A 12,660-nucleotide genomic window follows, 5' to 3' on the forward strand; every position below is an offset into this window, starting at 1 on the left:
AGTCATAAAATCTGGTTTTCAAGATGCCTGCTAAAGCCCAGACTGTCCTGACGGCCCTCCTCTTGGCCTACAGTGCTTTAGGAGCGCCCATCAACAACGACCAACAAATCGAGCTGCAATCAGTCATCGATGCTCTCAAGGTCCAGGTCGAGGATCTGGATCTTCCGTTCCCTTCCTCGATCATCGATGATGTTGAGTCGGCACTCAAAGCGAAGGGTGTCCTTGATGCCAAGACTCTTGCCGCCCTAAATAAGAAGATTGATGTAAGCGGATCCTCCAGGTGGCTCTAAAATCATATTACCCATGTTCACACGTCCTTTGGACTACGGAAAAGAACACTACTAACAGAAATTGACTTAGGCTCTGACGGGACCTAAGGGCCTCGATAGTGAAGATATCGCCTCCGAGGCTATCGACTATCTCACAGACAAGGGCGCTTTTGCGGAGACTGACGAAAAGAAAGTCAAGGATAAGGTTGTGTACCTGACAACCGATCTGATCAAGGAGGTTCTATCAAAGGGAGTCTATGCAGTTCAGCGCCGAGACTGCCCACACAAGGGGCGCATTTGTGGAGGATGTGTGATACTGTAATTCTGTAGGTGCTAGATAGGCATGTGCAGATAGCATGTGCAGGTACTTCCAAGTCCTTCATGTCGACGGCAAGGGCTACACGCCAAGAATGCATCCAATGAATCTCACATTGACCCAATTCTGGTAATGGTGCTGCATCTGAGATATCCATTCGATTGTGTAGAATTCGATTTGAATTGAAAGCCAGGTCGCGCATCCAGTAAGAGCATCTCATGGCTCATTAAGTGCCCTACAGAACTCCATTATAGGCAAATGCAGACCGCCAGCCTATACCCATCACAAGCCACGTCTGTTCGCCTCAGAAAAAGGAACACGTATCATGAGAAGGCACGGGATGGGCCGCCTAAGTTTTCTGGGCAGCCCGAACCCAAAACTCTGGTTTGTGTAGGCACTCCTTGCCAATGCAATACTATGACATAAGATGTGCGGCTCTACAACATTGCTTCTACATTCCGGGTCGTTGTCAATGCAGCGTCGCGACAGGAACTACTCCCCAGAACTTGCGACAGTTCATGCAATACCTGCGTCTTGCTCTCCCGCTAATCAGGCTTACCAACCTTTTTGTACATGCCATTTTGTCCAGTCAGGACTAAGCCATGGGCATTTTCGCCTCATAAAGGCGGGTGGGTGGTACTCCAGGGATATTAAGAATACCACTGCCTGAATCGTAACACATGTACATCTATATTTACGCCACATAGATCCTTACCCTGTGGGAGAAGTTCGGGTGCGGGTCAGGCGGAAAGCTTGTACTCATGCTGTCGCGCCATGACTAAGTCAAACCCAAAAGTCCTGCAATTCCATCAATCTACCTGAGTATATATGACGATTGGTATATATCACTAGACAAATGACGTCCTGAGTTGTCGAACACTGGCCCCAAAAGATTGGTCTGGTGGATACTGTTGCGACCTTCACTAGGAAGATACAAGCGCTGTCTTGAGCGAGAAATCCGTTGGCTCGGGAGGTATCGTACTTTCTGGAGACTTGGATGAGCCCGTAATTCGTCTCTTGGTATCTTCAAAAGTATTAACATGAGAATCACAAAAGCCATGCAAAATAATACAAATCCGCTATCATTTCTGCCAGAAGGTTCTTCGGTCACATGAACTTCCTAGACCGGACCTCCTTTCCCGTAAGAAGCAGGCCACCGGCTTGAATTGAAATCCTTTTCCATGTGCCGCCTCTCTTGACTGATTGTCACCACGGAAGCAACACTACGCATGACATACTTCCCCGGCGTTGAAGCCTCTTCGATATCCGTCACTGTCCTTCGGTGCTCTGATTGCCCCTGGTGATCACTGACCGAGGCCTTCCCGCCGCTGCTCTTGCCAATCGCTCGCTTCCCGCCGTTGATCAGCTCCATTCTGACGCCTTCACTGTCGAAGAGGTCTGGGTTTCGCGCCTTGACGACCTCGATGAGCTTGTTCAGGATACTGAATTCGAGTTTCAGCTTGACGCTATACACAAGCGCCTTCCAACTTGTTTGCAAGTCGTAGAAGCCAGAGAACTCGAGCACGAGGATCGAAATGTCGAGTATCATAACCACCACGTTGATCAATATCAGCCAGTACATGATCTTCCGCCCGTCAAGGTGCTGGAGGTTGGATTCGAATGCGATGTGGCGCGCCTGAAGGAATTTCCAAGACTCGTGGATATAGACGAAGGATATAATACATTCTTGGAGGAAGAACACCGACAATTGGAACTTCTCATAAATGGAGTACGGTGTGATGAATGGATCCTGGTTCTCCGAGTTGACCAGGTAAAACAAGGCGGCGATTGGGATGTGGCAGATGATGGCGTCAAAGATGATCATCCCCAAGATGAGCCGGAGCTTGCGCTGGTTATGTAGCAGCAGATGTAATCGAGAGTAGAGCACCACGCTTTGCCCAGTAACCATGCTTGACCATCCCACGATGACCAGAGTGACGTACACGTATCTCGAAGCCAGAGGAACCCCAGGGTGCAGGAACTTGAGCAGGTAGCCGACTGCGTTGAAGGCTATTCCAATCGTCGCTACAAACATTGCCCAGAAGTAGAGGCCTGCGCGCTTCCGGAATTTGGTGAATATAATTAAGACCAACTCCAGCCCGTTGTAGAGTGCCAGAGAGATAAAGGCGGTGATCACAAAGAGCGCCGGTCCTGTGACCGTACTGTTTCCTGCGATCCCATGATCGCTTCTTGGTTTTGAGAACATCTCAGAGGAAGGATGTTGAAGCTGGCTTCATGTGAATAAAACGAACGGACTTTGATAAGCGGCTTATGTGTCAAGATGCTCTGAGAAGCTCCTCGTGGAGTGTCGAAAACGACTGTCCTTTGGGAGCACAACAGAGTGGAGCGAGAACAACTCGCAGAACTCTGCCAAGCCTCCTGTTAAATTAACTCGGGAGGCCATCCATATAACTATCTGTCCCCTGGGCAAAGCTTGGGCCTGGGAGCACTAACAGAAGCTTTTACTTGGTGCTTAGACTTTTGTAGATGGATCAATGCCCACCGTACACGCTGAGCCGGACAGGCCTCGAAATGATTCGGTGGCCGCAGGGCCTACACACCAGGCAATGACTCGGGCAAGCACCATGGTGAGCAGAAGGAGGGTGGTCTCAAACTTGTTTGTCCCTGGGACTGAGACAGCCGCCGAGACGGCTGGGGGGGCGGCAGTTCCCAGAGTCATCCATGCCCGGCGGTTTTCTCTGCCTCCACGGCAGGATCAGATTCCTGGGACCTTGGCCCATGTCACTTGCCAGTTCGTCTTGCCACAGATGGTTACATTTTCCATTATTTGATGCTGTTTCATTTGCCATTAATGCTGGTAGTGGCATGCGGAATTGGGCCCTTTAACCATGCATCCTCACCGAGCGCTTGAGTTATAACCCCCCTGAGTTAAAGCAGCACCATAATATAATAAACATACACGTACTCGGATGCTTCTCGATTGGACACAAAGAACTAGCTAACTAAAGCATAGATACTGACCTTGAACAACCAAAGAACCACGATGTCTTTTCTTCAATGCAAATTCCTACCTCCAGCCACACACATCAGGTGATGACGGAACACAAAATCCCTGCAAGCGGTAGGACCGTCTTGAAAGGGTACCTCTCTCGTCCCAAATTTCGAGTATCAAGGCGTGATCCTCCCAAGCCTCCAAGGACAACAGCGTCATTTTGATGCTGAGTCAATGGGGCAGATTAAAGCTTGCTGGACCGAGAATAGAGAGACGGGCAACTACCAGGCCTGCTGGATACGCTCGGTTATCAATGAGTCGAGTCGCTTACCGTGCTCCACTCCCTTTAGCCAAGCTACGAAGATCAAAGGATCTGGGGAAACCTTATCTGGATATCATCCGGGTCCCGCTCAGTTGTGAAACCTTCGCTAGGACGGGTAGCGGATCACAAGAATGCCTTGGTCCCTCCAACTGAGTGATCATTGAGCCAGCATTCATTCATTATATCATCCTGCCGACCTCTGCGACTGAGGGGGGTTCTTGGCGATGAACATATTGCCCGATGAATATATTGCCTCTGGTGCGGCAGCCGATGAGGGGAAAGATGCAATAAGAGCGGTTGTAAGGATCTCAAGCAGCCCATGCGATAGGTCTTTGATGATCCGCATCCTGGCTCTTTCTTATATTGAGGCCACCATTTCAACAGATCACTGCCGATTTGGATGCCAACATTTGAAAAGATTCACACCACTTACTGGAGATGCGCCAAGAATTATTTGGAAGAGAAGCCATAAAGATCGACGAGAGGATCTTTCCGATACGTGTAACATCGGTCGCCAGGGAGATGAATCAGAGGCACCCCTCCATGCGCTTGTTTGCGCCCGGTACGTCGGATCACCCGACCACTTCCGAAGGGTCCAGACACATCGCTACAACGCCCGGGACCAGGGCCCCATCTGGGAGTTCTGCGGGGAGAGAGGGATTCCCTCACCGCGGGCCTCAGCTGCCGACAAGGATGGGGGCCGTACAATATTCTCCGGCTCACCTTACCCGCCACAGAACCAACACGCCTGCGCTCCAGAGCTGGCGTCTTGCTTGATGCCCAAGCCCAAAATTACCCCGAATTAAGCGCAGCTCGAGGCTGGCCCAATCGGAAGCGTTCAAGCCTGCGCGCCGGAGGCTGCGGGAGCAAGCGTGTGTCCTTGACTTGCAGGAGCACAGAGCCTATAATGCCGTCTGGCCTGTAAATAACTGGCTTTTGGCCAAAACTTTGAATATATATGCTTCACGCGGCGTTGCCTCCACGGGCCCGTCTGTTTATTATTCGAGGCCACACAACGAGGGATAGACCTTGTCTTTTGTCTCGTCCCGACGTTGGCCCGTGATTGCATAGTGTACCGTAACTGTAATGGCAAAAAGTGAAAACAGCAATCTGAAGCAAATATGAGAGGGGAAGTAGAAGCCAAATGTAATGCCGATTTTCACCGTGATGGATTTATCCATCTTTTAACGACTTCAACGCCACTTGTGCAAAATCGAGAATACCATCGCGATTGTCGACATGGCCATCTTGCAGCATATGTGCTCTCAGGATGACCCTGACCATGAAGAGAGGAGGCCAAGGCCCGCAAGGATCGTAAAGACCAGGCCAAGTACGAAAGGGAAAGAGCCTGCTGTGGAGCACGCCAGCGGAAACGAGCCAGAACCCAGCCAGGTAAGCAAGCTGGCCCATTCACGCAGTTTCAGACGTGTCAAGCTGGGTATTCCATATTGATACTGACTACACGAAAAGCAACTCAAGACGGCCGACTCAAAGTCCATCGGGGAGCTCTTCTCACCGACGCGGCCGACACTGGGGGCTCGGCTGTCCTCTTGGTCGATCCGGCAGAGGGCTCAAACGTCCACTGCCGAAGCGATTCCAGACACGTCCAATAACAGGCTCCTCCGCAGCCGATCCTCCCAACCCTTACGCCCTGCGACCCCGGCACACGATCTGGGGTCTCCACCGGCGGCGAGGCCTACTCTGCGGACTCGCTTCTCTGAATGGTCCCTCCATCAGAGGGCTGGGGAAGGCCTTGCGGTCTTGCAAAGGGTCTCTCCGTCTTACCAGGCTTTCTTTCCAACCGGGAGACTGGTTGTGGGATAAGGAATCGGGTATGGGGGTTTGTCTTGATGGGAACAAAGACGGATGTTTTGTCAAAACTTCTCGAAGCTTGCTGGGTGGTTAAAGGGGGAAAAGGCTGGCGTCAACATCATTTAAGCCTGGCTCCGTATGTTCAGGACGTGGCTCTTCTCTTTGTAGATAGTTTGTAATCCAGAATGCATTTCTTCTTCTTTCTAGAAGATCAAGAACCATGTCACCATCAACTCCGGCTCTTTTATGTCTATAGGTATCCTCTGCCAAGTTGCGCCCTTTTGTCCAAAATCAGTCCTACAAGTCAAACTCGCGCCCCGCCAAGTTTTCAAAGATCACGCCGCGGCAGCGGTCACCGCAGTAGCCACCGGCTGCGTATCAGCGCCCATCTCGATTTCATTTTCCATCTCGCTCTCTCCTTCGACAGTTTCGGGCTTCCCATGCTCACCTTCGTGCCCCGACTCGCCGCCCATGCCGACAACATCAATCCACTTCCAATGGTCGACGAGCCCAGTCCTGGTCCTTTCAAAGATGGCCTTATCGTCCTGGATGCCATCCTCAACGCCCCCGTCCTCGGTGTCAGACCGGCTGCTGGTCTCCACAGCGCCGAGCTTGGCGCCCTCGTCAGTGCCCTCGACGAGATCACCGACCCAGGTCCGGGCTACAGGCACGCCGTTCGTCCGCAGCAGCTGCAAGCATGCCCGCACGTTCAGCCTCAGCGCCCTCTCCGGCTCGTCGGACCCGAACACCTTCTTGGTCAGCCACGGGAACAGCACGCCGAAGTCGCTCTGGTTCAGGTGCGCGCTGTTGACGACGTAGAAGAAGTTTGGCTCCGGGAGCCGGATGCCCGACCCCGGACGCTCGAACGCGGAGGCCTTGACGACGGGGGCGCTGGGGTCCGGCGACAGAATTCGACACTTGGCGTGTAGGTGCTCGGTCCACTTGAAGAATGCCTCGGACTCGACGGCGAGGATGGCGGATCCGCCGGGTGCCGTGGGGACATTGTCCGCGTATGCTGGCAGCGGAAGGCGGTAGAGAGATGTGGTGGTTGGGGCAACCAGGGGGAAACACCACATGTCAAACAGTATGGAGAGATTCGCAGGGGTAATCTGCGCCCTTATACGGCTGTCTGGCGCAGGCACGAACAGAGGCTCGTCCAGGTCTTTGAGCTCGGGTGCGTCGACGTAGTATGTGGATTTGAGGAACTGCACCACAGTTGCCGCGCCGAAAGAGTGCCCGCTGAAGATGATAGAACCGGGCTCTCGCACGTTCATCTTCGACGCCAGCTGGCTCAGACAATCTGCTGGCGTGCTGGTGTTCAGATTTTTCATAGGTAGCCCGCCATCGATATCCAGTATAGCTTCATGTATCAACCCGAGCTCCCAGAGACGAATTTTCAGCTGCTTGTTCCTCGCGTCCCACGTTTCTGGGTTTTGCTCGTGCGCAATCTTGATATATGGGACTGAATGTCTGGTATTTTTGGCGAAGAATTTGTCCTGTGCCGCGGGGTCGCGGATGAAGGAGACAGCAGCGCTTCCATCGCGGTGTTCGGGGCATATCACCACCAAGCCATGGGAGGCCATGGAGCCGGCAATATGTGAGTATGCGTTGCGATTGCCGCCGAGGCCATGGGAGAAGATCATTGTCGGCCAACGCTTGTTCGGAATGTGCTCGGGCTCGAGAATTGTGGCATTCTTGTGGACGGGTATCGTGGTATAATGGACGTGTCGTGGAAGAAACCTGGCAAGGTCAAGATGTCAGGAGGGGCAAACCCATAATGCGAGGGCCGATGTCCACGTACGAGAGAAGCTCAGATGCGAAGGCACCAAAGCCGAGGAATTTTGTGTAGGCTGTGACATGACTGCGCTGAGGAGCCGGCAGCCATGTTATCCTCTTGCCTTTGCTGTCGTGTTGAGCAGGGTAGAAGATGCGGAATTGTACGGTCGGAATGTCCGTCGCGTTTGAAGGAGCTGAGCTCGGGGCGTGGAGGTCGGCAATTGGGATCTCGACGTCCGCGGTACCAACTTTGTAGGGGCCTGTGTAATCTGGCAGAGTGGGCACAGGGTTGACTTTGTTAAGATAGTACGACATTCGCTCCGAGTAGGCCGCCTTCTCGGCCTTGGTCGTTGGAGGGCCCATGGCGGACGGGGTGGGTGTGAGTGTCGCTGACCCAAACCGCCACTCTGAATCACTTCGTAACCGGGAGCGCGGAAAGATGACTTTCGGGACGAGACCCGAGCCGGGTCACGCTATTGATATTGCAAATCTATCACACAAGGCCACAGGGCAAATCCGGAATGGTCGTTGAGGGAGGAGGGGGTGAGTCTGGAGGATAAGGAGAGGCTTGCGATGGCTCCGCGGTGTTGTTCTGGACGGTAAGGTCCTAGTCTAGATGGGGTCTACTATTACAAAAATCAAAGCGAGGTCAATCGACGAAGTGAAGAGATGCGGTGCGCCAGGGAAGTGTGTCGGCAACAAGAAACGAGAGACAGGCAATCAGATGAAGAAAATGTGTGAAGGAGGCTTAGACATTGGCGAGCACCCGAGGCTCTGGCCCCCTTCGTTGGCCCCTGGAAACCAAGTTGGCCAGCGTCGAATCTGTCGGCTATAATTGGAGCCACCAGTGTTGGTAGCCAATCAATCGTCCTGCTGAAACTTTATCGCGTGTCCTGTTTCCGTTTTAGGGTACGTCATGTGTCTTTCACGGCTTCTAGAACAACCCGACCATTAAAAACGTCATTATGTTTTGATTTTCTGCTCGACTTGACTTGACTCTTTCTCCACTCATTTGGCCTGTCTAAATGTTTGCCGAGGCTCACAATCCTGTCTCACTTGCAGGCGCTGATGATTACTCAACTCTCTCTCATAAGAATTCGCTGACGCCCCCAAACTGCTGGACAGCAATCCCGAGACGCGCGAATATGACGTGGACGTTTTGATGCCTGTAGCCACAGTCCACGTCGACTGCCCATTGGCATTGCACTGTGCTTCGGTTCGGTCCGCAGATCCGACCCCACGATGATCCTCGTGTAGTCGATTGTGTGTAGGCCGGCAGAGATTGTCACCGGGTGAGGACCGGCGAAATCATGCCCATTCCTTGCTCTCTTCTGTCTGGCCCAATCTTCATGACATTTGGATCCGACGAGACTGTCTGTCTCAGTGAAAGAGAGTGGTGTAAGATCACTGATGCAACCATCTGCATATAACATGGTTTGGTACATTTGTAGCGTTAAACGCCGAAAATGCGCCCACAGGACGCAGCAAGTCTCTCAAAACTCGAGACCGTAGCGGAGCTATAAAATTTGAAGCCCGCACGGAACGGCAATGGTCTCAACCTTTCACTCGAGATCACATTATCCATTGTGTTGGATTTGTCGTGGCGAAGCTCGACACGATAATCCGAGCCAGTCTTGAAAGAAGCGGCCCAGTACAGCGAGCCAAAGGACTATACAGAGTAGATAGCATCGCCAGGATATATCGAGAACATCCTCTACACACTGCAGGAATTGTTGTCCGTGAGGAAAAGATTTCGTAGGCAGGAACAACTACAAGTCGTTGGGGAACAGAATCTACTTCGTCGAAGGAAGACACCAAGTACTGGAAGAAATACAATGGTTCGTCGACGCTGACTAAGGAAGTAAGCTGCATCAGAAGATCTACCTATATGCAAGGCACCGATCCGTCCCCTTGTAGCGGGTTTTCTATATTTGTTTTCAGCCTTCCAGCCCCTCTTTCCCTCGTCTTCATTTCAAGCCATACAGCACAGCTGCGATTTTGACCCTTCATCCATCCTCAACCTGTATCGACCTCTTTCGAGAACAATGTCACGTTTTTCAAGTCCGATTAGCGGCATTGGGAACATCGAATCCCAGGCTGCTCCAATCTATGCATACCAGTCTCTCCCAGATATTAACCACATCCGACGCGTCATAATACACCCTGAGAGCCTCCAACAACCGATTATCATCAGTCTAGACACTGTGCCCTTTTTGCAAAATCAATATCCCCAGTATGAGGCCCTCTCATACACTTGGGGTTCTGAGGAAAACCGCGAAATCATCCGAGTCGACAGCGCAGATGGCCAGGCGATCTCAGTTACGTCTAACTTGGCTGTCGCTCTGAAGTACTTGCGGCACACAGATAAGCCACGGACCATGTGGATCGATGCTATCTGTATCAATCAGGCAGATGTAGTCGAAAAGGGGCCGCAAGTCAAGATGATGGGGGAGATCTATCGACATGCTGCTCGTGTTGCGGTCTGGCTGGGACCCGAGGCCGACAATAGTGACATTGCCATGGCGAAGATGGAATACTTAGGCTCTCAAATCCAATTTGACTTCGCCAAAACCATGAGAATGAGTCCAGCCATGGGAGCCATGGAACTGGACATGGCAGACTGGAAGATACCTCTGCATCTGGAGAGCAAGGATTTGCACGCAATCACTCATCTATTACGCAGGTCATGGTTTAGTAGACTGTGGATACGACAGGAGATATCGTTGGCTTCGTCCGCGGCTATCATCATTTGTGGACACAGTCAAGTATCTTGGCCCGTCTTTCTACGAGGGATAGCGGTAATATTGCTTAAACCGCGTCGGACGGTTTGTAACCCCGATCCTGAAAGTATAAGCTTGGTTGAAAAACTCGATTCTCAGTTGCTTGAGAGCACCCGTGTGCTAACAAGCTTCCTTCGTTCTGCTCATATCCATGCATCGCTGTTTGCCCTGAGAGACACATTTGGGACTTCAGGCTGCGCCGATCCACGAGACAGAATTTACGGTGTTTTGGCACTGCTCCCGGATTTTTTAGGCAAGAAAATTGTGCCCGACTACACCAAGCCTTTTGGAGATGTCTACAAAGAAACTTTTCTACATTGCCTGCGAACGACCATGGACCTTTCTGTTCTTCGCGAGTGTGAGTGTGGAACGGGATCACACATCCCCAGCTGGGTGCCAGCCTGGTCAACGAACCCCAAACACACTCAACTCCACAACCAATTCGCTTCGTCCCATATTGCAGCTTGGTACGAAATTCCTACACCTAATTTGCTTCGAGTGGCTGGGGTATCGATTGGTGCGATTCAACATCTCGATGGTGTACAGGCGCATTCCTCGAACCGCAGAGAAATACTTGAGGAGCTTCGCCGATTGATCATAAACATCATTTATCCGGAGAGGAAGATAATCGACGACGATGAAATCGAGTTTGTTGCTCGGACTCTCGTGTGTAATATGTTATCCGACGGCACCGAACCGCCGGATGAACGGCTTCCAACTGTAGAGGCAGGCAAAAGAGTCATCCGGAAGATGTTGTCTGATGTTGATGAGTTCAACCAGCTTGATGAAGAAGAACTTGATTTCCTGCGCCCATTTGAGCACATGCCTGGCAAGCAAATTTTCAAAACCGCAGATGGGCAATTGGGGGTTGCGAAGGCAGGCGCTCAATTGGGCGACCAGATTTGTGTCCTGATTGGGTGTGATGCGCCCCTGGTTCTTCGGCCGACTCTGCAGGGGAAGTTTCTAGTAGTAGGCGACTGCTTCTTGCAACACATCAATACTGGAGAGTCTTTACTCGGCCCACTCCCAGGTCATATACGAGGGGTGAGATCCTTTGAAGACGGGATCAGGTTCATGTGGAAAGACACTCGCACGGGGCTTCTGTCTCATGAAGATCCGAGATTCAAGTCTTTGAATGTCGACCTTGATAGATATTGTCAAGGCAAAGGAAAATTAAAGTTGGTGGTCAATCCAGAGATCCTAAGAAGGGGAGACGTAGACATTAAGTATTTTGACCTCGTATAACTGTGTTGAAGAAGGCTATTTATGAATACCAGAATTATATCTCAATACTTGTATTTGAAGATTTACGTCGTTTCGCAATAAATGTTGCTCACATTGTGCTATCATTCATGGTTAAGAACCGTGGAACTTTCGGCCATGGGACAGCGAGTCGTCAGGGGTATGGGTTGCGACGTATTGGCGTTGATTTTTTATACATATGGTACGCATAGCTCCAGTAACAGCAATACGGGAAATAGTAGTGGTCTCTACCGCTTAGAAATGGACACAAAACGAAGCAAATTCAAAGTCAGGGTACCTAAGCAGCCTGCAAAACAGACTATTCGGGTTGAAAGCCTGTGCATATTCAGAAGTTCACAGTGTCAAGTTCTCCAACACTTATTAGCTCTACGATCTCTGAACCCATCAATCCGTATGACTAATGCCCGTACACAAACTTCAACGTTTCAGAGAACTTTTCTTTGTTCTGTCTCTTCACCTCTCTCCATCTCTTTTTGCCCTCCTTACCCCCTAACAACATCCGGCATTTCTCCCTCCTCTTTTTTCAGTGTTTCTCGGGGTCACTTGAAGACAGTGGGATTTTGCAAGTGCTTCAATCCACTTGCGCTTCGGTACACTCTCACATCAAGATCTATTTTACTGAAGCGACTTGAATGAACGGGAGAACAAGCTACGTAGGTACATACTTCGATCATTAACATTGATGCCCATGCCAACTTATTAACGTGTTCTAGAGGATATCTCCTTTGTCTTTGTGTTCCCATGAGCAAATGCTAATCGAACCCTTCGGAAGAGTTCCCTCGACCATGAACCTGTCATTCTTATCTAGAGCAGGCGGCGATCCGCGGGGAGCCGTGTTGTACGATTCACGTCGTCTCCACTCAAGTACACTGACAGTGCCAAGCTCGTCGGGAGCCGATAGCCTGGAGCTCTCGTTTAACTCCGAGTCAAAGAAGTCAGCAAATACACAGGTGCAAGGAGTGCGAAGCATCTGTAGACTTCATCTGTGATTTTCGACGTCTCATTCCACAGTCAGCCCTGAGCAATTGAATGTGGGACGTTTCCACATGATCTTGACACAACGCTACATCAGATGTAAGCTCCACTGGGATCCTACCCTACCCAAAGGGGGTCTGTTGCGACGCTGTCAAATTTAGACACGGAGCACCACAGACAGAAGGAGAGCGAAG

At 51.2% G+C, this 12,660-nt stretch overlaps 5 protein-coding genes across 5 annotated transcripts; 3 read left to right on the forward strand and 2 right to left on the reverse strand.

Annotated features, from left to right (window-relative positions):
- Positions 1-23: 23 nt before the first annotated feature.
- J7T55_005113 (uncharacterized protein) lies at positions 24-591 on the forward strand (the record flags this gene model as incomplete). The annotated part of the gene is made up of 2 exons (XM_053144481.1): positions 24-263; positions 361-591. The coding sequence occupies 2 exons, from the start codon at positions 24-26 to the stop codon at positions 589-591; spliced, it is 471 nt and encodes a 156-aa protein (XP_052992837.1).
- Positions 592-1,705: 1,114 nt separating this feature from the next.
- On the reverse strand, positions 1,706-2,791 carry J7T55_005114 (uncharacterized protein; the record flags this gene model as incomplete). The annotated part of the gene is made up of 1 exon (XM_053144482.1): positions 1,706-2,791. The coding sequence occupies one exon, from the start codon at positions 2,789-2,791 to the stop codon at positions 1,706-1,708; it is 1,086 nt and encodes a 361-aa protein (XP_052992838.1).
- Positions 2,792-5,099: 2,308 nt separating this feature from the next.
- J7T55_005115 (uncharacterized protein) lies at positions 5,100-5,684 on the forward strand (the record flags this gene model as incomplete). Its single annotated transcript, XM_053144483.1, has 2 exons — positions 5,100-5,252; positions 5,331-5,684. The coding sequence occupies 2 exons, from the start codon at positions 5,100-5,102 to the stop codon at positions 5,682-5,684; spliced, it is 507 nt and encodes a 168-aa protein (XP_052992839.1).
- Positions 5,685-6,007: 323 nt separating this feature from the next.
- J7T55_005116 (platelet-activating factor acetylhydrolase) lies at positions 6,008-7,811 on the reverse strand (the record flags this gene model as incomplete). Its single annotated transcript, XM_053144484.1, has 2 exons — positions 6,008-7,412; positions 7,474-7,811. 2 exons carry the CDS (start codon positions 7,809-7,811, stop codon positions 6,008-6,010), a joined length of 1,743 nt encoding a protein of 580 aa, XP_052992840.1.
- Positions 7,812-9,493: 1,682 nt separating this feature from the next.
- J7T55_005117 (nkyrin and het domain protein) lies at positions 9,494-11,276 on the forward strand (the record flags this gene model as incomplete). Its single annotated transcript, XM_053144485.1, has 4 exons — positions 9,494-10,137; positions 10,357-10,586; positions 10,692-11,194; positions 11,259-11,276. 4 exons carry the CDS (start codon positions 9,494-9,496, stop codon positions 11,274-11,276), a joined length of 1,395 nt encoding a protein of 464 aa, XP_052992841.1.
- Between the last annotated feature and the right edge of the window lie 1,384 nt (positions 11,277-12,660).

The sequence above is a fragment of the Diaporthe amygdali genome (assembly GCF_026229845.1).
Source record: "Diaporthe amygdali strain CAA958 chromosome Unknown NODE_17_length_903054_cov_64_435670, whole genome shotgun sequence".
Lineage (NCBI taxonomy): Eukaryota > Fungi > Ascomycota > Sordariomycetes > Diaporthales > Diaporthaceae > Diaporthe > Diaporthe amygdali.